Raw genomic sequence first — 25448 nt, 5'->3', positions numbered from 1 at the left:
TATGTCTACCAACCGCCCCCCTACTAAATCCCCCCCTCCTACTTTCCCACACATGAGAAGGTGGCAGCATGGAAGCTTCCGGCCTAATATGGCTTCCAAAGCTGACATAAGGTTTTGATCTGTATGGAAGAGAGCAAATGACAGAATGTTTGGAAACAAGAAAGAAAAAGCCGGGAGAAAAAAAGCAAAAAGAACGGAAAAATGGAAAACATTCTCCAAGAGAAGACAATCAGCATGGTACAGGTAGTCCTCAACTTACAACGGTTCATTTACTGACTGTTCAAAGTTACAATGGCACTGAATAAAGTGACGTATGACTATTTTTCACACTTACGACCATTACAGCATCCCCATGGTCACGTGATCAAAATTCAGACGCTTGGCATGCTGATTCATATTAACGACGGTTGTAGTCTTCTGGTGATCACATGACCCCAAAGATTACAACTGTCGTAAATATGAATCAACATGCCAAGCGTCTGAATTTTGATCACATGACCTTCTGACAAATGAATTTGTCAGAAGGTCACGTGATCTTCTGATGAATTTTGATTTTGCGACCCCCTGACAAAGTCAATGGGGAAGCCAGATTCACTTAACAACCGTGTTACTAACTTAGCTGCACTGATTCACTTAATAACTGTGGCAAGAAAGGTCATCAAACTCACTTAATAAATGTCTCACTTAGCAACAGACATGTTGGGCTTAGTTGTGGTCGTAAGTTGAAGACTACTTGTATAAAGTTAATCAAAATGATAGTTCTCTCAATGTTAAATCAGTTGTTGAATACCGAGTCTGAGGTTACAGAAATAAAATACAGAATAACAGAGTTGGAAGGGACCTTGGAGGTCTTCTACTCCAACCCCCTGCTCAAGCAGGAGATCCTATACCAGGGGTCTGCAACCTTAAACACTCAGAGCCATTTGGACCCATTTCCTACAGAAAAGAAAACACCAGGAGCCACAAAACCCTTCCTGTGCCTGACTATTTCTTGAGTGGCCAGAAAACTAGCATATATAGTTGAATTAAAGATTCTGTTTCCTTCTGAAACTTTTCTTTTCTTGGATTTATCCATGGCTGGCCTACCAGGGGTTGAAAAGCTCAATAAATTGTATGCTGGTGGGTGTCGCACATTGGCAGTTGTGACGCATATTTTGAGTGACAGGGAGCCGCAGCAGAGGGTGAAAGAGCCACATGTGGCTCCAGAGCCACAGGTTGCTGACCCCTGCCCTATACCATTTCAGACAAATGGTTATCAAATCTCTTCTTAAAAACCTCCAGTGTTGGAGCACCCACAACTTCTGGAGGCAGGTTGTTCCACCGGTTAATTGTTCTCACTGTCAGGAAGTTTCTCCTTAGTTCTAGGTTGCTTCTCTCCTTGATTAGTTTCCATCCATTGCTTCTTCTCCTGCCTTCAGATGCTTTGGAGAATAGGTTGACCCCCGACCCCCTCTTCTTTGTGGCATCCCCTTAGATATTGGAACACTGCTATCATGTCACCCCCTAAAAATTATTTTCTTTCTTTTTAATTAACCACGGTCTTGGAGAGGGGAATCTGATCACGCAAGTTACAGGAACGATGTATGTAGTGGGATGGAGATTATAAAGTCCCAGTCTAGAATGCATACACCCATCTAGATATCAATTGATTTTAAAGAAGAAAAGGAAAGTATTCTGGGATGCAGAAACTGTCAGCCCTTCAACGTAGACCAGACTAGAAACCAAAGTCATGCGTGCTAATGCTACTTTTATTATAAAGTTACGGTAACAGAATCTTTACTGTAGGTAAAGGGATGCAGTGGCTCAGTGGCTAAGACAGTGAGCTTGTCAATCGAAAGGTCGGCAGTTCAGCGGTTCGAATCCCTAGTGCCACATAATGGGGTGAGCTCCAGTTACTGTCCCAGCTTCTGCCAACCTAGCAGTTCAAAAGCACGTAAAAAATGCAAGTAGAAAAATAGGAACCACCTTCGGTGGGAAAGTAACAGCTTTCCGTGTACCTTTGGTGTTTAGTCATGCTAGCCACATGACCATGGAGATGTTTTCGGACAGCGCTGGCTCTTCGGCTTTGAAACGGAGATGAGCACCGCCCCCTAGAGTCGGGAACGATTAGCACATATGTGTGAGGGGAACTTTTACCTTTACCTTTAACAGAATCTTGTGAGACTGGGTTGGGGCCCCCCTTTATCTTCATGAGAACTAGAGAGGGTCTTTCCTGAGACATTATTTTTCTCAGGTTATAATTCTGACCCAGGTAAATAGATTTCTTTGATCAGGCCTCGGTTGTGGCTCCTGAGTTCCTCAAAATTATTCCTTCCTCTGCTCATTATAGAAACAGCTTGAAGACCGTGTTTAATCAAATTATATAACTGAGGATAGAAATTTTAAAGCCGTTCTTAAAAGACAAGGGTTGTTTTTTTGTTTTTCTTTTTCTCTCTGAGTCTTTCCTGCATGAGTTTTTTCCTTCTTTCAAGTTGGCTTATTTCAATAGCATGGCTCAGTATAGATAAAGCTTTAGGCAATAGCACGGGCTGCTGTTCTTTGCAAAACCTGTCATCTTGAAGTTTTGCTCCCTCTTCAGTGAATTCCTGCATAAGTTATTTGACGGTAGCGAGCTTATAAAGACAAGGGAGAAATTGCACAGTAAGGGGAAGATGGAGACACTCTGAATTTATTTTTTATTTTTTTTGTAAATATGCATGCTTGGTAAAGGGAAGTTGTTTACAGGAATAGCAATAACACGTAGACTTATATGCCGCTTCATAGTGCTTTACAGCCCTCTCTAAGCGATTTGTAAATATAAGAGTCAGCCTATTGGCCCCAACATTCTGGGTCCTCATTTTACCGACCTCAGAAGGAAAAAATTGTAAATTGCGGGTTATGTGAGTGTAGGATATTGCAAAGCAGACCGGTTACTGAGTGCCCGAAAAGAGGTCGCACGGCTGGGGGTAACATCATTCAAAACTTCAGAACCAGGTCATAAGTACCTTTTTTTGGGGGGAGGTGTGTCTCTTGTCATTTTGACGAGTTGCTAAGTGACCGGGAGTAAGTAAAGGACTACCTGTAGTTGCTAGCCAAGTCTGAAATATAGCTGTATGGAATAGTGCCTCAGAGAGAAAGCTTGGCATATGGCATTTTCGCTCTGCATCCTCTCAAACCTGGAGAAACAGTCCTTAGGAAGTTTCTAAATAAATTTCCATGTGGAGGAAGGAAAGAGTGATGTATTGCTTACATATTTATCACTTTTGGCATATTGTTCTCCTGTATCACAATCCTAAACACTAAAAGACTTCCTCAAAGGTTATCAGGTCCACAGATCTAGCAAGCCTACACTACTGCTTCCTGAAAGTAAATTCAATTATTTCAGTTATGATTAATGTCCCAAGATCTAATATTGTTTGTTAAGCTGTGCTGTTCAAAAATAAAATTGCCTCATTTCCTTCTCTGTTTTTCTTCAGTGCAGCTTAATTATGCAGCTTAAGCCAATGCGGAGGTTTCTGGCAAAAATGTCATGATCTTTAAAAAATGTGCGAAGAAGAACACTTAATCCTTGGTTTACAACAGTTTGTTTAGTGACCATTCAAAGTTACCATGGTACTGAAAAAAGTGACTTGTGACCATTTTTTCACACTTATGACTGTTGCAGCCACCTCATGGTCATTCGATCAAAATTCAGGTGCTTGGCAACTGATTCATATTTATGACGGTTGAAGTGTCCGTGGGATCACCTTTTGCAACCTTCTGACAAGCAAAGTCAATGGAGAAGGTAGATTCACTTAACAACCGTGTTACTCAGTGATTCATTTAACAACTGTGGCAAGAAAGCTCATAAAATGGGACAAAACTCACTTAACTGTCTCACTTAGCAACAGAAATGTTGGGCTCAGTTGTGGTTGTAAGTCGAGGATTACCTGTATTGCATTTTATGTTTATATATTCCCATTTTCTTCTGACATTCAGTATTAGTCCATACATTCTGCTAATCGATGTTGGTTTAATCATGATTGAATAAACCATAATTGGCCGGCTTCCTGGGTTATGTCTAAGACATAAACTACAATTTACAAACCACAGTAAATATATTAATGCAAGCCGCAAGCCACAATAATGGTATTTATGCAACATACACATCTTATAATGTAATTTGATGTATGAACCCTCTCATTATCTGCCCAGTGTGTAACCTATAGAAACGTTTCTCTTAAAAAATGCTCCTAATTCCCAAGTAAGCAGCATGTGAGCTTTCTAAGTTTAATGAATTAGTAAGTTAAATCAATAGAGTGTATGGCTTTTCTTTAAAACAACCATTTTCAGAATTGCTCTGCAGCTGTGCTGTTAAGTACATTCTATTCCAGGTCAATACTGTTAGGGGTGCACATTAAATTAAAGTTTTTTTGAATATTGAGGAAAGGCATACTGTTTTAGTGTTGAAGTGGGACAAGAGAGACCAGTTTTAATTTAACCCTCAGCTGTGAAAACTCTCTCAATGACTTTGATAAGGGCGCTTCTAGCTCAACCTACCACACAAGGTTCATATAAGGAGAAATAGGAAATGGGAACTGCTTGAAGAAAGGCAGGTCAAATGAATTCAGGAAATCCTCGACTTACAGCCGATCCTCACACTTAACAACTATTGCAGGATCCCCATGATCACGTGATCAGAATTCAGGCAACCAGCATGTATTTAGAATTGTTGCAGCATCCCAGGGTTATACAAACACCATCAATAACCTTCCCTGCCAGCTTCTGACGAACATAATTAATGGGGGAAGCTGGATTCGCTTAATGACTATGTGATTCATATAATGACTGAGTGATTTGTTTAACAACTGTGGCAACACAAGGCCGTAAATTGGGTCCGACTCACTTAAAAACTGTCTTGTTGAACAATGGAAATTCTGGTCACGATGGCCAATTGTGGTCATAAGTTGAAGACTATCTATAATTAATAAGTTGAATTTATTTTAAGTATTAAAGCACGAGCCGTGGTGGAGTGGTGGTTAGAATGCAGTATTGAAGGCAAACTCTGCCCACAGCCTGGAGTTCAATCCTCACCAGGCTCAAGGTTGACTCAGCCTGCCATCCTTCCGAGGTCGGTAAAAGAGGACCCAGATTGTTGGGGACAATATGCTGACTCTGTAAACCGCTTAGAGCAGTGATAGCTAACCTTTTCCGGACCGAGTGCCCAAAGCGCATGCATGCACGAGTGGATGTGCGTGCATGCGCCCAAACTGACAAACGGGCTCTGCCCATGCGCCCTGCCCCCAGAACATCTGCGTACCCCCATGCATGCGTGCATGCCCTGTGTGCACACCCTGCACATGCGCATGAAGCCTGCACGTGGATGCCCGGCAGAGACCTGAAGACCAGCTGGCCAGCGGGAGGTGCATGCGCATGCACAGCAGAGCTGAACTGGGGCAACGGCTCGTGTGCCATCAGAGAGGGCGCTGCGTGCCACAGGTTCGCCATCACAGGCTTAGAGAGGGCTGTAAAAGCACCATGAAGTGGTATATGAGTCTAAGTACTATTGCTATTTAAACCACTTGGAAGCTGCTTGGAGAGTTCACAACAGAGCACACTTAAAAAAAACAATGAATAAAAACCTATACAATAAAATGCAAAATAAAAATACCATATTAAAACTAGGGCACATTCAAAAGTTAAAACAATTCTTCTTCTTCTTGTGCCGTATCCATCATCGGACGTTGGCGATCATGTTGGCAATCCTATTTTTGTCAACAGCCGTATGAAAAAATGTTGCTGAGTTTTGTCCAAACCAGTCCCTTAGGTTTTGAAGCCATGATCTTCTTCTTCTGCCTGGACCTATTGTTAAAAACAATAGGAATTAAAATATGAACGAAAAGCCAATTTAAAAGCCTGGGAGCAAAATAGAAAGCTCTTGACAGTGAAATGATTTTAGTGTGGGGACCAGTTGAGCCTCTCTGGGGAAGGTTTTCCATAAGTGGGCCACCTCAGAAGATCTTCCCCATTATAGAAAACCACCTCACCTCATTTATCAAAGGGAGAAAGCCTCATTGCAAGCTTTTTAAGTCCAGACAGATACATTACAGTGTGGGAGAAGCTCCTTCATTCAGGTAACCTGGTCCTAAGACTTTAAGAGGTTAAAAGGTGAAGAGCAGCACTTTGAGTTGCGTCCCAAAAAACCAGCATGAATGAAAAAGACCTGGAATAATATGTACCTAGTGAGCAGTCAAGCTGCTGGGTTTTATATTAATTGACGTCTCCAGATCATTTGAAAGGCAGTCCCTTGTACAGTGTGTTGCAATAATCCAACCAGAAGTTATCAGAGCATAAACACTGCATCTGTTACAAAGTTCTCCATCCAGTAAAGTTGTAGTTGATAAATAAGCACAGGCTGATAAAAGGAACTCTGTGCCACAGAGGCCAGTTGGCTTCTAGAATCACCCCGCAAACTGTGAACTTGCTCCTTTAGAGTGAGTGCAGATCCCTCCAGAATAGGTAAGACATCACTTAGCTAGATAGATGCACCAACCACACACAGTATCTTTGTCTTGTCGGGGTTAAGATTCAGTTTATTGATCCTTATCTGGTCTATTACCTTACCCTGGTGTTGGTTCAGAATGTCAACCCCCTCACCTGTGATAGAAGTAGAGTTAGAAGTAGTAGAGATGGCATCTCAGACCACATCCCTGGTTGGCCTCTCTTAGTAATTTCATGAAAGATAACAGAATGTTATCTTTCATGAAGATAACATAATAACACAGTTGGAAGGGACCTTGGAGGTTTTCTAGTCCAACTCCCTGCTCAGGCAGGAAACCCTATACCAGTGATGGCTAACCTTTTTGCTGTCGCGTGCCAAAAGCGGGGGTAGAGTGGGGGGATCGTGCGTGTGTGTGCCCACACCCATAATTCAATGCCCACCTGTGCCCCACCCTCCTGCGCACGTGTGCATGCTCCCCCCATGCTCCCCCCACTTTTGGCACTTTTGGAAAAATGGCACAGTGGGCCCATTTTTCATTCTCCCCAGGCTCCAGAGTCTTTCTAGGAGCCTGGGGAGGGCAAAAATGGCCTTCCTCAACTCCCCTGGAGGCCCTCTGGAGGCTGGAAACAGTCCATTTCCCAACTTCCGGTGGATCTGGAAGGCTCGAAAATCAGCTGGCTGGTGGGCACATGTGTGCTGGAGCTGAGCTAGGGCAACGCTTGTGTGCCCTCAGATATGGCTCCATGTGCCACCTGTGGCACCCGTGCCATAGGTTCGCCATCACAGCCCTATACCATTTCAGACAAATGATTGTCTAATCTCTTTTTAAAAACCTCCAGTGTAGGAGCATCCACTATTTCTGTAGGCAAGTCGTTCCACTGATTAATTGTTTTCGCTGTCAGGAGAATTCTCCTTAGTTCTAGGTCAGGGGTCAGCAACCTGCAGCTCTGGAGCCGCATGTGGCTCTTTCATCCTTCTGCTGTGGCACCTTGTCGCTGGTCAGCTCCACAATTGATAGGGTTTTCAGTTAGAACAGGTAGAGGAAAAAGGACGCCATGCTAGGAGGAGACTCTATGATGGGGGAACCAGACTTCAGATTGGCAGAGGAAAAAGGATGCCAAACTTGGAGGAGTCTCTATGGTGGGGGAACTGGACTTCCAGTTGGCTCCAGAATTGAATGGGGGGCTTCCGGTTAGGACTTTTGTAGCTCTTTGAGTGTTTAAGGTTGCCAACCCCTGTTCTAGGTTGATTCTCTTCTTGATGAGTTTCTATCCATTGCTTCTTGTCCTGCCTTCACAAGCTTTGGAGAATAGGTGACAGCCGGTGGGATTGTGATAGTGCACAAAAAAATATGGGACATGGTGTTTATAGAGAAATTAGAGCACTTTTGAATGTAAATTTTGATGTGTCACTGAGGATTGCATTACTGTTGCTGGTGGAAAAACAGGGTATAAATGAAACAAAAAAGGACTTGATTGTAAATTTGATAATGGCAGCTAGCTTAGTGATGGCTAAATATTGGGGACGAAATTGGGATATTCAAAGAAATGAGTGGTATAATGAATTTCGGAGTACGGCAACAAATGATAAATTAACAGAAATTAAATTTAAAAAAGGGATGATTAAAGCAAACAATTATAATGAAATATGGGGGGATTTTATAAAAACAGTGCTGGTGGAAGGCAAAGGACCCAGTTTGTGGGGGCAATAAGATGACTTTGTATAAAATATACAAAAGTATGAAGGCTATTGCTTAACGCACTGTAAGCCGCCCTGAGTCTCCGGAGAAGGGCGGCATATAAATCAATTTAAATAAAAATAAATAAATAAAACAAAGGGAATAAACCTACTCAAGAATATATGTTGTTTTGGAGGGGATAAGGGCACAATTGGAATATATTGTATATTTTTTAGTTTTTATAGAAGAAATATAAGAAAAAAATGGTCTCCGAGGTAGGAGGTGCACTGTAATATTTGTATTTTTTTTCCTTTTTTTTTATTTAAATGTATATGTACTGTTTGTATTATTTGTATTTAAAATAAAAAACATTTTAAAAAAAGAGAATAGGCGACAGCCTATTTTTTGTGACAACCCCTCAGATATTGAAGCACTCCTATCATGTCACCCCTGGTCCTTCTTTTCATTATACTAGACCTATGCAATTCCTGCAACCGTTCTTCATACGTTTTAGATGTTAAAGAGCATAGAATGGAGCCAGTGGTGGGTTTCAAAAAATGTTGCTACCATTCGGTGGGCGTGGCTAGGTGGGCATATGACTGAATGGGCGTGGCCAACTTGATGTCACTCACATCCATACCCACTCAATCACATGACCCCCCCCTAGCCACGCCCACAGAAAAAGGTAAGAAAATGTTTGGAATTTCCATCTATCTACCCCCGCCCTCTTTTTGCCAGTCACCCCCGTTTCCCCTCCATTAGTGGCCCCGGCCCTAGCCCCACTTCCTCTCCCACCACCGCCTCTTTGTTCAGGCTGCTTACCTTCCACGGTGGCTGGTCCAGGGTCTGGAAGGCAAGCTGACCGGAGTTTTCGGCGGCCCCCAGCCAGTCGCTGCTGTAGGAAAGCAGCTGGCCGCCGGCCGCCAAAAAGTACCAGAGGTCACGGAAAAAGCTGCTGCCGTCGCCGCCATGTTCTTCACACATGTGCATCCCATTGGACTTGCAAGGCAATGGGATGCGCGTGCGCAAAGAACATGGTGATGAACATGGCAGGCGGGGCGAGTGAGCAGTGACTGGGGGGCTGGTTCAGGCGCATGGCCAGCCGGCTATTGCTACCGGTTCGGTGACCTTGGCCAAATTTCCACCAACGGTTCGTGCGAACCAGTGCGAACTGGCTGAATACCACCCCTGAATGGAGCCCTTGGGAACTCTAACTGCCATTTGACAGAAGAATTAGTCCCCAAATCACCTTCTGGAAATTAGGGGTGGACTCACCATAGTAAAGTTGCCCTCATCACAACTTGTCCTGGAGGAAACTATAGTCAATGGTACTGAAACCTAGTGCAGGAGACCCAATTGGATCTTTTTCTCAGCACAAGTCATCGGACAAGCCCATCAAGACAATATCTATTCCCTAGTTAGGTTGGAGACTACTGTATATTGAAATGAATCTAGAAAATCATTTCAGTTTCATTCATTTTAATGAAGACGTTGAAGGAAACAAACTCAGTGCAAGTGCTTTTGAGCAGAAATAATTTCCCCAACCTGAATATATAACAGCACACTGAATACCCTACCATTTTTTAAAAGATCATAGGAGAGCTTGTTGACAAGATTTAATGAGACAGGTGAAAGTGAGATATCTGGGTGAAAGTTTATTGGAACAAGTGTTGTGCATTTAAAATGCAGAACATATATATATGTTTACATATATATATGTAAAGAAAGAAGCAGACATCCTGCAAGCTCCGGAACTTAAAATTTTAAAATAATTAAATTATTAAATTAAATTAATTATTTTAAAATTTTAAGTTCTGGAGCTCGTAGGATGTCTGCTTCTTTCTTTATTAATATACCTGGAACTCGTATTTTTAGAATAGTTTTGGGGTGCATATTTTGACCCAACCAGATTTTAGTCTGTTTCATACCGGTCTAGTGGGGGAATCTTACAGAAAGCAAAGAAGATCAGGAAGATAAATAATAAGGGAGGGATTGATGGAAGGAGGGGAATCCTCAGAAAGCCACCAAGATCTTTGTGAAGCATGATAGTCCTTCTACAGACAAGATATCATCTCCCATTAGCAGCTAATGGTCTCTAAAAGGAGAGAATTTTCCTCCCCCTTTTTAATTAGTGATCTTTAGTGGAACCCACCATTTACTGTTGGAACAGAATGGATGGCCGGCAAAATGTTTTGTGGCTCTGGGTGTCTCCCATCTTCTCTTTTGCACCTGGCAAGTGTTCTCCAGGACAGACAGCGATGAGGAAAGTTTGTGTGTCTCACAAAAGAGGAGAAAAATCCAGAAGTCCAGGAGAGGAGTCAAGACCATTGTCAGGGATACAGGAAATAAGATCAGGATGCTCAGGATATGCCAATGATTTTCTCAAGGACTTAAGAAGACAACTTCTTCATCCATACTGGGTTTTTAGTGGCTGACAGCTTAATATTTCTGAGACATCGCTATTTTGGGTTTGGACATAATGGCCCCTTTCAGATCTGTGGTTCTGTGAGTTTGTTTTTTAACTCAGCCATTTTGCTATTGTGATGTAGTGCTTCTAACAATTGTCAAATTAACTCTGCTGCTGAAGCCAGAATGTATGGAGACACACTCAAAATTTAATTCCGTTTTGATTAATTCTCCTCAGCCCAGCCAGTTCTGCTCAGCAGCAACGTAGGCCAATTATGTTCCTTTTAAAAATTAATTGTAGATGTTTATTTTAGTCCGTAATATAAATATACTGTCAAGTGTACTTTTTTAAAAAAAATTGAGAAGACCAATGTGGTTATTAAAGCTATTTGAATGCTAAGGGCAGAGGATTGAGCCAACCTTCTAAACTATCATTAGATTGTTAGTTAAACATGCATGGGATTGCACAGTTAAGGCGCTAATGTTTCTGTTATGGAAACTTTTGCTCTGTTTTTTTTTTTCTTATAGAAAAGAGGAATGTGCATAGAAAGATGAGGAAATGCTAAATTATCAAAGACCCAACTCTGAAAAACCGATCGACGCCGATTTTTAAATTTAGGAACAATGTAGATATCCCATGTCTAAAAGTATATCTCAAAGATGCTTATCAAAATAGCAATAGCACTTAGATTTATATACTGCTTCACAGTGCTTTACAGCTCTCTCTAAGCGGTTTACAGAGTCAGCCTATTGCCCCTGGGTCCTCATTTTACTGATCTTGGAAGGATGGAAACTGAGTCAACCTTGAGCCGTCGAGACTCGAACTGCCGAACTGCTGGCAGTCAGCAGAATTAGCCTGCAGTACTACATTCAAATCACTGTGCCACCATGGCTCTATCTGGACTTAGTTTTTTAAAACAACAACAACAAAAAAAGTCCTGTTGCTGTTTGAAAAGCATCTTTGAGACAACCATGATCTGGATGACTGAGAATCTCTTCCACACCACAAAAATCATTTCTAACAGAAATTGCCCCCTGTTTGTGTGCCGAGGATTGGGAGGGTTGATGGCCAGCTTATATAGAAGACACCAGGCTGAGATGGTTCCTTTTTTCTTTCCTTCTGTTTTGGTAAGAAGGCTATTATAGATTTCACAGCAGTGGTGGGTTTCAAAATTTTTTACTACCAGTTCTGTGGGTGTGGCTTGATGGACGTGGCATGGCTTGGTGGGCGTGGCTTGGTGGGTGTGGCAGGGGAAGGATACTGTAAAATCTCCATTCTCACCCCACTCCAGGAGAAGGCTACTGCAAAATCCCCATTTCCTCCCGATCAGCTGGGACTCGGGAGGCAGAGAATAGATGGAGGCGGGGCCAGTCAGAATTTTTACTACCGGTTCTCCGAACTACTCAAAATTTCCGCTACCGGTTCTCCAGAACTGGTCAGAACCTGCTGAAACCCACCTTTGTTTCACAGGCACGATTTTAGACCTTTTTATCTGAAGGAGCAATATACAGTATTTGGAAGGCACTTGCTTTTGTGAGGAAACTCTTGTCTATAGTCAAAAGAGTTAAAAGTTCTCAGCTAACAGGCAAGATGGCCAATTCACCGCTGCCTTTTAAAAGGTACAGCTGTACACATTCTTTTGACCTTGCCAATCATAATAATAAAAAAAAGGAATGTGCAAACAATTAAGTTCCTAGATTGAAGATGGCAAATGATTTGCTAGGAAAGATGGCTGTTAGAAGCTCCTCCTTCTTGGCAAAGAACTCATTGTTCTGCCAGACTTGTAGATAGCAAGTCATAGGGGCAGTGAGGGTGGACCTTGTGGGCTTGGCTTGTGTCGAAAATTCAGAAAACGCCTATCTCGACTCTGCTGGCGTGTCTCACATATACACACCCCAAACAAAAGAGAGAAAGAAATCTTGGTCTCTCACCCTCTTCCCATCTTGGCCAACCTGAGTAGCGGCACTTGGTCCCAGAGTCAAGGCTGGTCCTTAAGTAGAGAGGTCAGGTCCTCACTCACCCTCCAGAAGAATGAAATAGTATAGTATAGTGTAGTGTAGTGTAGTGTAGTGTAGTGTAGTGTAGTGTAGTGTAGTGTAGTGTAGTGTAGTGTAGTATAGTATAATATTATTATATTATATTATATTATATTATATTATATTATATTATATTATTATTATATTATATTAATAATATAAAATATATTAATATTGGGAAATATTAAAAAGGCAAAATATTATATTTCCCTAATGGAGAAACATATTTTTTTAGAGGCAGGAAGCAGACTCAGTCTTTCTTAATAGCCCCCAGCAGATATTTTGTGCCCATTAAGAAAGATTGGGCCAGCCTATTCAGAAACCAGCCCCAGTCCCCCTGCCCCCAAGCAGAAACTGAGGAGGCCACCTTTTAGAAATGCAGATGTGGTTGAAATCCATTCAAGGCAGGTTATTTTGAAACAAAGGCAGAATGGTAGGATTAGAAGCAGCCCAGAGCAGTCCAAAGTCCCTTCATTGCACCATCCCCAGAGCAGTCCAAACTTCAACCAAATTAGCTCAGACAAGCACCAAGATTTGCATTTCCTCTTTTGCCTATAGAGCCAGCTATGACCCATACATACATTTATGTATGTATGTATGTATGTATGTATGTATGTATGTATGTATGTATTTGTTTATTTGTTTGCTTATTTATTTATTTATTTATTTATTTATTTATTTATTTATTTATTTATTTATCAACAACTACAAGGAAACAAGTAACAGTATAGACATAGTCATGGACACATGAAAAAAATTTGGCACAAATAAAAGGAAATAAATAAGCAAAACATAGCCATAAACATGTAAAATGAGTACATATAAATGGGAACAGTAGGTCAGGGACAGTAGGCACGCTGGTGCACTTATGGACGCCCTCTTTATGGACCTCTTAAAAAACATGAAAGTTCCACGGTAGACAGTTTAAGGTAAAAGGTTAGAGAGACTAACAACAGGATCAGGTAGAGTGTTCCAGACATTTAGTACTCTATTGCAGAAGTCATATTTCCTACAATCAAGATTAGAGCGAATTGAATTTGAATCTATTGATAGTCCTTGTGTTATTGCTGTTGAAATTAAAGTACTCATTTACAGGTAGGACATTTTACATGATCCCAAAGGAATCTGACAACAGCCAATAGAATACATGTTCTTGCACAGGAACAGGAAGCTCAAATACAAAGCCCAAACAAAGTATAAAAAAAACCCACTCTCAACTCCATTTTGGTCAGCTGCCCAGAACTACAAATCTATGTGGTACTGCTTCATCAATAAACCATCTTTCCAATCAGCCTCCATGTTTCCAATGTCTTTTCTCCCAGCTTGGAACTGAATCAGATGGATACGTCTTCCCACAGCACGATTGCCTCAGTGGCCCTTCAGGATCTTCAGGCAACATTCTCTTTCTGGCCCCTGTGGCCTACGCAAGGCTGCTCTGGGTCACTGGCCTTTGTTTTAGAAGCAGCTTCAGAGAATGTTTTTTTCATAGCCTCCCAACTTCCCAAAACAGCACAAAAACACGCCTCATTCTTGTGTGATTTTCAGAGGCTCCAGAGGCTGTGCAACAAAAGGGACCTCTCAAGTGGAGGCTGCGTGAGAACACACCCCATTCTTGCTCAGCCTCTGAAAATCACACGACAATTAGGCATGGTTTTGAGAATAGTTGTTGGCTGTTGGTAAACACTGGCAAGTCACTCAAAACACCATGGTGTATCATCTTTGGTAAAACATAACATTGGTTCTCCGTCAATGACATGGAGTCTTGGTGGTGTTGAAAACCAAATTCCCTGCAATAACTGCAGGGGTGAAATGCTCCCGGTTCAGACCGGATCGCCCGATCTGGTAGCAATGGCGGCAGGTGGTTTGGAGAACCGGTAGCAAAAATCCCTGCGCCCCCCCCCTCCCACCATGCCCAGCTGAGCTGCACGATCATCAGAGGCTTTTTTTTTTACTTTTAAAAGCATTTTTTCTACAACCTCTTCCGACGAAAAAATGCTTTTAAAAGTAAAAAAAAAGCCTCTGATGATCATGCGGCTCAGCTGGGATCGCCAGAGGCTTTTCAAAACATTTTTTTCTGCAACCTCTTGGCCGAAAAGGTGGTTAAAAAAAAATGCTTTGAAAAGTCTCTGACGATCCCAGCTGAGTTGCCTGATCGGCAGAGAGGCTTTTCAAAGCATTAGAAAAAATGCTTTGAAAAGTTAAAAAAAAAAAAAGTTGGCCACGCCCACCCAGTCACATTACCCCCCCCACTAAGCCACGCCCACAGAACCGGTAGTAACAAATTTTACATTTCACCCCTGAATAACTGTATTATCCATTTTGAAACAGACTTGCCTTTATTTGCAAAATATGATACTGTGGCCCAAAATATGCGTTTTGGGGGTTACTGGCAGTATTTGGAGTTCGTTTGCCATTGATATAGGCTTTTTAAAAAGGTCCATGTTGTGTAAAAATAAATGTGTAACTTTAGAAGCATTGGATTATCAGACACCTCCCCCCCCGCCCCCTGTGTGTCTTCATCTGTCCATCTCTCTCACATACATATATAAATTTCCAACTTTTGAACATTGACATCTACAATAACATTTTTATAGCTGGCACCTGTATACATGATTTTCTTTTTCTGAACCCAGTTTGGTTTATATTTTCTTCTCTCTCTCTCTCTCTCTCTCTCTCTCTCTCTCTCTCTCTCTCTCTTCCCCCTCCCTCCCTCCCTCCCTCTCCCTCTCCCTCTCCCTCTCCCCCGCTCTCTCAATCCTTCCCACTCTCTCTCTGTACAGGTCCTATCATTTCTTCCTATTTAAAAATAATTTTCCTCATGCTGAGATATAAATAGAAAGAAGAGCAAGAAACTGGAAAAGCTTACCCGTTAACTTCAGGAAGTTGCTATAAAATAGCTAATTACAAGCAAAAAAACTTGTGTCCTGAAGATACTTTCTTAGTTAAGGAAATCCTTCATCAGGGTACCTAATCTATTTACTTTGCAACGTGTTGGACAACATCAAAGGCAACATCAAACTTCAAGGAAGAGAACGGGCAAACATTAACTTATGGGATCTACCATATTGTTTTAGTAGAACCTTGAGGCCTGCCAACTGGATGCAAAATTCTAGGTTCTCCAAGAAGGGGGCATTTGAATTTGGGGACACACGGAACCCCAATAGAATTTATTTTCAGTAAGAAGTTGTACGCAAATCTTTTCTCTTGCAAAATTTGCTCTGGTTTTTCCGTTTAGTCAGCAAAAAAGTGAGAGGAGGAGGATTGTGGTTGCTTTGCTTAAATTACAGTACTGGGAGAGTTTTATTGCAAATCAGATATGAACATTTTAAACTCATCTGTCTTTTGACAGTCATTATCCTGCAGTCATGTATTTTTGGTGGATTAATTTTTACATGTTGGAATAGAAGTTTAATACTAAAAAGAGCTATTCTGAAGTGGCCCAGCAGACCCCATAAGACAGAAAGCTGGGAATCACATAGCCTGACTAGGTGGCTCAGTGGCTAAGACACTGAGCTTGTCGATCAGAAAGGTCAGCAGTTTGGCAGTTCAAATCCCTAGTACAGGTCTCCAGCATGAGCAGGGAGTTGGACTAGATGACCTCCAAGGTCCCTTCCAACTCTGTTACTGTTAACTGTTAACCTGCTTCTCAGAAGTCCTCTAGATCAGCAGTCCCCAACCTTCCCGTCTCTGCGGACCGACAGTGATGGTGGGGAAGGAGAAGGAATTGGGGATCCCCACTCTAGATCTTCATAATCTGGCCCTATCTCCTCCTTTGGAATAGCAGCTTTGTAGTCTCCAGCGCCATCCTGTCTTCTAGAGCAGGGCTCTCCAACCTTGGCAACTTTAAGAATTGTTGACTTCAACTCCCAGAATTCCTTGCTGGCTGAGGAATTCTGGGAGTTGAAGTCCACAAGTCTTAAAGTTGCCAAGGTTGGAGAGCCCTGTTCTAGAGAGCTGTTCATCTGGCCTTTCCCCCCTAATCCCAGTTTGTGAGAAAAAGAGGTTGCTCTCGCCACCTGCTCTAGGACAGATGTCCAGGGCTGTGAGATCCTGTTACTGGGAATAAATTATCAGAGCAAGAATGCAGAGAATATCATCAGGCAAATGTTAGTAACAACTGAGCATGAGAAATAGAAGACAAGATTTCCACTGCAGCAGACAATGTAGGAAAAGAGGCTACCGTATTTGAACCAGGAGGAGATGTAAATTCAACCTCAAAGAGACCGTCAAGTGTCTGAAATGGTTTCATTCCTGAAATACAATAAAGATTAAGCCATGATCTTCAAGTCCCTGGAGAATTTCACTCTAGATCACGTTTGCCTTGGGAAGCTTTTCAGAGAGCTTCTAAATTCAGCTAGTTTTTCCTTTGGGTATCAGTTACTTCCTAAAGAGGAAGGCCTATGAAGTTAAGACCAGAGCTTAAAATTACGGACATGCACTGCTGGTAGTTAGAATATTGTTGCAACTGTAAAAATACTCTCGTATGACCAATCTTTCTGTTCCAGCTTGGAAAATCATAAATCAATAATGCCTTGCTTAGATCAAACCAAAGTCCATGAGCTTTCTGTCTCTGGCCAGCTACTCCTTGTTAGCTGTAACCTTTGGTATATTATTTTGCAATATAAAACCTGAGTAATAATCATAACTTTTTTTAAAAAGAAAATAATGTTTAGAAATTTATAACTATTATTATTCATGACTAAAGTTTTAACCATCACTATTAATGGCTAAAGTTCTACCTACTATTATTAATGGCTAAATTACCTACATACAGGTAGCCTTCAACTTATTTATTTTTATTTTATTTATTTTATTTCGTTGAGCGTGTATTTTATGACAGATACAAGTGTAAACATAATTATAAATACATGAAAAGGATACGAATAAAAGAAAACATTAGGAGAGGGACGGTAGGCACGCTGGTGCGCTTATGCACGCCACTTATGACCCCAGAATTGACCCCCAAATTTCCATTGCTAAGCGAGATAGATGTTAAGTGAATTTTGCCCCATTATACGACCTTTCTTACCACAGTTGTTAACTGAATCACTGCAGTTGTTAAGTTGCTACCAGTAACATGGTTGTTAAGTGAATCTGGCTTCCCTATTATAATAGAATAGAAATAGAAATAGAAATAGAAATAGAAATAGAATAGAATAGAATAGAATAGAATAGAATAGAATAGAATAGAATAGAATAGAATAGAATAAGAGTTGGAAGGGACCTTTGAGGTCTTCTAGTCCAACCCCCTGCCCAGACAGGAAACCCTACACCACTTCAGACAATTGGTTATCCAACATCTTCTTAAAAACTTCCAGTGTTGGAGCATTCATAACTTCTGCAGGCAAATTGTTCCATTTATTAATTGTTCTAACTGTCAGGAAATTTCTCCCTAGTTCTAAGTTGCTTCTCTCCTTGGTTAGTTTCCACCCGTTGCTTCTGGTCCTACCCTCAGGTGCTTTGCTGATCAGAAGGTCACAAAAGGGAATTTATTTATTTATTTATTAGTTCAATTTATATATGCCGCCCTTCTCCGGAGACTCAGGGCGGCTTACAATGCGTTAAGCAATAGCCTTCATACTTTTGCATATACCTGCTTAGTAGGGCTTTTTGCCCCCCCCCCCCGAGCGGTGTTCTATTTTATACAAAGTCAGCTTATTGCCCCCACAAACCGGGTCCTCATTTTACCTACCTGGAAAGGATGGAAGGATAGAATCACATGACCCCGGGACTCTGCAGCCATCATAAATATGAGCCCGTTGCCAAACATGCAGATTTTGATCATGTGACCATGGGATGTTGCAATGGTAGTAAGAGTGACAAACGATCGTAAGACATTTTTTTCCAGCATCGTTATAACTTTGGTCACTGAAATATATGGTTGTAAGTTGAGGACTATCTGTAATTGGTGCTTATTTCAGGTAGGCTGCTATTCCAAGAAGAGGGGCAGTTAGATTTTCACTTAAAGATAAAATAAAAGTAAAATATAGTTCAGATGTATATTCTAATCTATACATATTCTATGGTCATATATTTTAATGATTGCTTTTGCCCTATTAAGAATTTCAATTTATGTATCATTTTTATCACTCCCTGGGATTCTGCAAGCAACGTTTTTAGGTCCATATACAGTATTCTTCCATTGTAGTCTGTTTAATTATTGCTGTTGTCAAGTTAAGGCTGGAAAACTGCCCATCTGGAAGTATGGAGAGCTGTTCTCCTTCAAGATGGACAAGAGTTGGCTGGATAGATATAGAATGTGACTCAGTGAAAGGCAGCTACTTACATTTTAAGTAAATCATCAAACTGATGGTATCTGGATTTCAGACCCAAATCTAGATATCAGGATCTGTCAAAGAGGATGGAGAAAAGAATAAGATGATAATTACTTAAGACGGTTGGAAAGCATAACTATACATTTTCTTGTCTTTTCATTCTTTTTCTTTTTTAATTTTTCTTACTTTCTTTTTTGTTTTGTTTCAATACTTTCACGGTATTGAAAAATGCACCACACACATACTATGTATGTTTTGAAAAGGTTCAAAAACCCAAATTAGAATAAGCTCTAGGCCAGTGATGGCTAACCTTTTTGCCGTCGCGTGCCAAAAGCATGGGGTCGCGTGGGGGGGGTCATGCAAGTGCGTGACCACACCCATAATTCAATGTGCCCCGCCCCCACCGCACATGTGCACGTGAAACCCCCCCCCCGCACTCCCACTTTTGGTATATGATGGCACAGTGGGCCTGATAGGCATGTTTTTTGCTTTCCCCAGGCTCCAGAGGCTTTCTTGGAGCCTGGGGAGGGCGAAAACGGCCTCCCCCCCCCGAGGCTCTCTGGAGGCCAGAAACAGCCTCTTTTCTGACTTCCAGTGGGCCCGGAAGGCCCGAAAATCAGGTGGCTGGCGCTGAACTAGGGCAATGCTCGCATGCCCACAGATATGGCTTGTCACTGCGTTTTTGTATTTACCAGATGAGCTCATATTTCTGGACTGTCAGACTTTCCGTAGCTTGCCAACTCCTTATCTCTGATCCACTGCGCATGTCCGCATTCCTTCACTTTCTTCTAACTTTCTTTGTTCTCCTGCCAAGAGGTCTGGCTGCAGAGAGGTGGCCGGCAGGAACGTTGCCAAAATGTAATTATTTAGATAGTAAGATGTTTTATTTTCTTTATAACAAATAAATGAGTTTTTCTTAGAAAAATATATCTTCGGGTTTATTTTCTTGCAAAAGTATGCTTCAAGGGAAAGGTCACGATCCACGTCTCTAAATCAAGGTGCGATTACCCAAAAGCAGAATGGGATTAATTAGCACCCTGACATGGCTCCCTGTGCCACCTGTGGCACGTGTGCCATAGGTTCACCATCACGGCTCTAGGCAAAGAATAAACTGGAATGAGAAATGCCAAGCAAATTGGATGAAATTTTCTCCTGGGCCAAGTTTAACCTGAGATCTCTCTGATCAAATAAGAAGAAAGGTCCTTTTCCCGCAAAGATTACCATTTCAATTCAACGAATATAAGGTAATATTATGAAGAATGTGTAATATGCCACATTCTAGGTTTATTTTTTTGCAATAAAGAAGTGTTTAAAAATGAAGTCAGTGGGAGGAGGCTTGGCCAACATCAACAGAGATCATTACTAGAATGTTGGTGCCCATGAGCACCAAGTAAATATATCGTTGGTTGTTGCAATTTACTAAGCTGGCTCAACTGATGTAACCATGCTGTAGCCATTTCTGGTTTTCCCATGTACCCTTATGATTAATTTTTCCTTATGTAAAAAGTACAGCTATTATGATTGAGGCTCAGTTGACTTGGATCTAATCCTTGAACATGATCGATGATCTCCACAAGGGAAAATTTAAGCCACTTAGAGACCCGTCAGATTTCTCTTAAAATAATAATACCTTCCAGAAAGGTAATATAAATTTTCAGATTTCTGTGAAGTAGTACATTCCGCTTAGATTTACTACTGTACTGAAATGTCTGAAGCTGTTCCTGTTGATTATTTCCATTCCTGAGTCTGAAATACTTACTCGTTTTTGTAAACACTAGGCATTCAAAAGCTCTTCGCTTTTAACTCTGGATAAGATTATTAAAGTCCTTTGGTGGCAGGATATTGCAAATAATGTTGTAATTCCAGACTTGTTAGCACTTCCACGAGAGAATTATTCTTGGCTGGGGCTGACGTGCAAACCTATTTTAATAAACATTTTGGAACATGTTTATTCATTTCCATGAATGGTGGAGGAAAAGTATTTTTGTTAACTCCTCGTGTTTTTATTGCCTGTTGGGCCAAGAACCAATTCCACCATCTGCTAGGCTTACAAATGCCTGAAGGTTCTTGACTGTGGCTATGCTACTGGGTTAATTTTCACCTCTCCAGACTGCTCTAGAACTGTAATTCTAGGACGTGAACAATAGGCTTCTATGAGAGAGTTCTCAGCCAGTAATTAAACTAAATTTCCCAGGATCCAATTTGGGAAACCTTAAAAATTAATCTGCAAATGTTCTTTTGGCTTTCTGAACTCATAAATCAAAGTCTTCTTTGCAAAATAAATAAATAAATAAACAGCAAGGGAAAATGTGCCTGGAATTTCCCTGTGGAATCACGCATCTCCTTTCCTTGGTTTTGAGGGACTTCAGTTTGGCAGACTTTGATGCAATGGACAAAATCTGTTTTTGCAGCTTTATGCTTCTGCACGTATGGAAAATACACATATGGAAAATCTTATTCGGTAGTGGTAGCCATTTTGCTTTAACACCACTTCTAGTAGTCTGTTAAAGCGATGGTTTACTGAGTTTGTTCTTTCAGAAGGAATTACTTTGTCTACTTTACAAAGGAAGATGCTAAAACTGCAGCCCTGATACTGCATGTATGAATAGAAATAGAAATATTCACAAATGAATATTTCGAATAAAAAAAATGCTGCAAGCTGCAAAGCACCCTCTCCTTTTCAAAAGCATTTCCTCTCTCTCTCTCTCTCCCTCCCTCTCCCTCTCCCCCTCTCCCTCCTTTTCTCCCCCTCCCTCTCTCTCCCTCTCTCCCCCCTCTCCCTCTCCCCACTCTCTCCCTCTCTCCCCCTCTCTCCCCTCTCCCTCCCTCTCTCTCTTTCCCTTCCCCTCTCTCTCCCTTCCTCTCTCCCCCTCCCTCTCTCTCCCTCTCTCCCCTCCCTCTCCCTCTCCCTCTCCCACTCCATCTCCCTCTCTCTCTCTCTCTCTCTCTCTCTCTCTCTCTCTCTCTCTCTCTCTCTCTCTGCCTGAACCTGTACTGGATTGCCTATAGTTTTTGTGACAAGAGTTCAAAAGTGGTTTGCAATTGCCCTATTCCTAGGGCAGACAGTGAGTGACTGGCACACCTAGCAGGCTTCATGCCATCTTGGTCTCACGGTTTATACCACTATACCACATTGGCTCTTTAAAAAGCATTCATGTGCTTAAAATTTTTTTAAAATAGATGGCGTGGATTTGGGTGAGAGAAAGTAGCTGGCTCATACTTACCCAGCTAGCTGTCATGCTCAAGGGAGAACTAAAACGCCTCCCAGTTTTTAGCGTAGCACCTTAACCACACTAATTTTCCAGAGAAGAGTGTAAAGATGAGCTTTATCTTCATGGTGAGGTTCTCCTAGGGCTAGAATGCGTAGTCTGGCACAACTTACCACTTCACTTTGTGTGAAATGCATATTTAATGACTTGCCATTAGAGGAGCTGTATTGTGAACAGATAAAACAAATACGTTTGATGTTCTCCATAATAACGTTTTAAAGCTCCAGAGGTGCTCATCAATCCTAAAATGTTGGAGAATCATGGATGAAAATTAGACCATTATATCTGTTACTTTGGGATCCACTAGATCTTTTATTTCTGAGTTTAATTAATGAGAGGAAGGATGAAGACTCAAGGTTCCCCCTGATGTCCTTCATAGGTTGAATGATATTAGCTTCAGAAACAGGAAGTCCTTTTTGGCCATTGATATCTCCTTTATTTATTTATTATTTATTTATTTTATTTTATTTGTATACTGCCCTTCTCCAACAGGACTCAGGGCGGTGAACAGCCACGGTAAAACACAACATATAAAATTTAAAAGCAGTTTAAAAGACATTAAATAATTTTGGCCATCAATTTAAAACCAATTAAAACCAATTACAAATTAAAACCGCAAGGATGGGGTCAAGCCAGCCCGGCTAGATGAAATAGATGTGTTTTCAGGGCCCGACGAAAAGTCTGGAGGTCTGGTATCGTGCGTATCTCTGGGGGTAGGTCGTTCCAGAGGGCAGGTGCCGCCACAGAGAAGGCTCTCCCCTGGTCACCAGCCGACATTGTCTGGCCGACGGCACCCTGAGGAGGCCCTCTCTGTGCGAGCGAACTGGCCGGTGGGAGGCTATTGGCGGCAGAATGAACATATGATGGGGAAAATGAGAAATTTACATATTTGACAATATGCATGCAAATCCCAAAATACAACGGAGCATTCATCCTTTCCAGTTTGCAGTGTAAACACAATTTCCAGTTTTCAGGGTAAACACAAATCAACAACAGTTGATTTTCAATGCGATATCATTTGTTTCACAGGCTCAGGCTGCATGAAGAAAAAATTATTAAGGACCGAAGACACCACCTGAAGACTTATCCGAACTGTTTTGTTGCCAAAGAATTGATTGACTGGCTGATTGATCACAAAGAGGCCTCTGACAGGGAGACAGCAATTAAACTCGTGCAGAAGTTACTGGATCGTAGCATTATCCATCATGGTAAGTGAAAAGAATCAATGTTCTCAAGCTGTTATCTAGAAATGCTAGTTAGGGCTTCTGAAAGAGCTCAGGATACATTGAGTGCTGTGGTTTGGGAATATAACATGAAATCACAAAACTTAAATAAAAAACATATGGAGTGTTTCATCCCGATTTCCTGTGTTTTATGTTTCAGTTTGTGATGAGCATAAGGAATTCAAGGATCTCAAACTTTTCTACCGCTTTAGGAAAGACGATGGGACGTTCCCACTTGACAACGAAGTGAAGGCTTTCATGAGAGGACAGAGAATATACGAAAAGTATGTTCCACACACAGTAGGTGAAAAGGGACAGCCAGTTTTTTCCGCTGTTCTCCTTGTGTTTTTGATGTTCCGTTATGGGTGTTGTGACATATCTAGGCAAAAGATCATGGCCCTTTTCGGAGAGAAAAACGTTGGGACCAATACTTGAAAAAACACAGCCAATATAAAGCAAATAAGCATCCAATGACAATATAACAGACTTGGAAGGGACCTTGGAGGTCTTCTAGTCCAACCTCAGCACAAATGCCTTGAGTTGCTCAATAGTCAGGGAATGCAGACTAAGAGTTATTTGTTGAGATGTGCAGCTGTAGAAAACAGATCAAATCAAATCAATCAATAAAAATGAGTTACGGGGGTGGCAAAATCAAGCCGGATCACTAGCGGGAATGGAATATAGTGGAACATAGGTCTAGTTATACTTGTTCCTTGTTGTCCATCAGTGTTGCTCAATGGGTTTGTTCAATGTCTATGGAGATTCTCAGTCATCCAGGTCATGGTTGTCTCAAAGATACTTTTTCAAGAGGCAATGGGACTTTCTGGTTTTTCTTTGAAGACGTTTCGCTTCTCATCCAAGAAACTTCTTCAACTCTGAAGAAGCTTCTTGGATGAGAAGCGAAATGTCTTCAAAGAAAAACCAGAAAGTCCAGGGGTGAAATGTAAAATTTGTTACTACCGGTTCTGTGGGCGTGGCTTGGTGGTGGTGGGGGTAATGTGACTGGGTGGGCGTGGCCAACTTTTTTTTTTTTTTAATTTTTCAAAGCATTTTTTCTAATGCTTTGAAAAGCCTTTGCCAATCAGGAAACATCAGAGAGACATTTAAAAAAATATCTCTCTGCCGATCAAGAAACTCAGCTGGGATCATCAGGGACTTTTCAAAGCATTTTTTTTACCACCTCTTCGGCCAAGAGGTTGCAGAAAAAAATGCTTTGAAAAGCCTCTGACTATCCCAGCTGAGCCGCGCGATCATCAGAGGCTTTTTTTTTTAACTTTTAAAAGCATTTTTTCGTCGGAAGAGGTTGTAGAAAAATGCTTTTAAAAGCAAAAAAAAAAGCCTCTGATGATCCTGCGGCTCAGCTGGGCATGCGGGGGGAGCAGGGATTTTTGCTACCGGTTTTCCGAACCACCCACCGCCATCGCTACCGGATCGGGTGATCCGGTCCGGACCGGGAGCATTTCACCCCTGAGAAAGTCCCATTGCCTCTTGAAAAAGCACCTTTGGGATGATGGGTTTGTTCATTTCCTGGAGCTTCTCAGAGAATGAAGGCACCTCCTTGGATTGATAGACAAGAAGATAGAGTTAATTCTACGTAGCAGATAAATTGCCTGTCATCCAGAGCATAAACAGGCATCTACAAAACTACCCTCTGGAACACTAGGAAATGCCCTAGATCTGTGATGGCGAACCTATGGCACGCATACCACAAGTGGCACGCATAGGCTTCTCTGCCGGCACGTGAGCCCTCGCCCCAGCTGAGCTGTATATATATCCAACAGGAACAAGAGCAGATAAAGCTAAATCCTAGAGAAGCAAGAAATGCATCACTGAACAATAGAGATGAATGCTAGAGAGGAATAAAGCTGCATACAAGGCAGACATAATACCTGTAACAGTGTAGGCATATGGGGGGGGAGTGTGGGGGGGTGCGACTCCCCACCCCCCATTTTTGGTCCTAGGAGGCTTCAGGGAGGCCTGCTAGGCCCAAAATGGGGCACAGGGGGATTGCGTGCGCATGCACGGGGGCAGGGAGAGCCCTCACGGGGGTGGTGGCGCATGGATGCTCGGGGGGGGGGTGTCGTGCGTGTATTGTATTAT

General features: G+C 41.8%; 1 protein-coding gene across 3 annotated transcripts in view; it reads left to right on the top strand.

Moving 5' to 3' along the window:
- DEPTOR (DEP domain containing MTOR interacting protein) overlaps nucleotides 1-25448 on the top strand; it is a 99412-nt gene that overhangs the window by 10227 nt on the left and 63737 nt on the right. For all 3 annotated transcript variants that reach the window (XM_070940359.1, XM_070940358.1, XM_070940360.1), the window contains exons 3-4: nucleotides 23155-23333; nucleotides 23509-23632. In XM_070940359.1, the coding sequence (XP_070796460.1) occupies nucleotides 23155-23333; nucleotides 23509-23632 (303 nt within the window). The remainder of the gene's footprint in view (nucleotides 1-23154; nucleotides 23334-23508; nucleotides 23633-25448) is intronic.

This window comes from Pituophis catenifer, unplaced genomic scaffold (genome assembly GCF_029215685.1).
Source record: "Pituophis catenifer annectens isolate HBS135680 unplaced genomic scaffold, rPitCat1.0.hap2 SCAF_3, whole genome shotgun sequence".
NCBI classification, from domain to species: domain Eukaryota; kingdom Metazoa; phylum Chordata; class Lepidosauria; order Squamata; family Colubridae; genus Pituophis; species Pituophis catenifer.
This window is presented reverse-complemented; position numbering and strand designations above follow the sequence as displayed.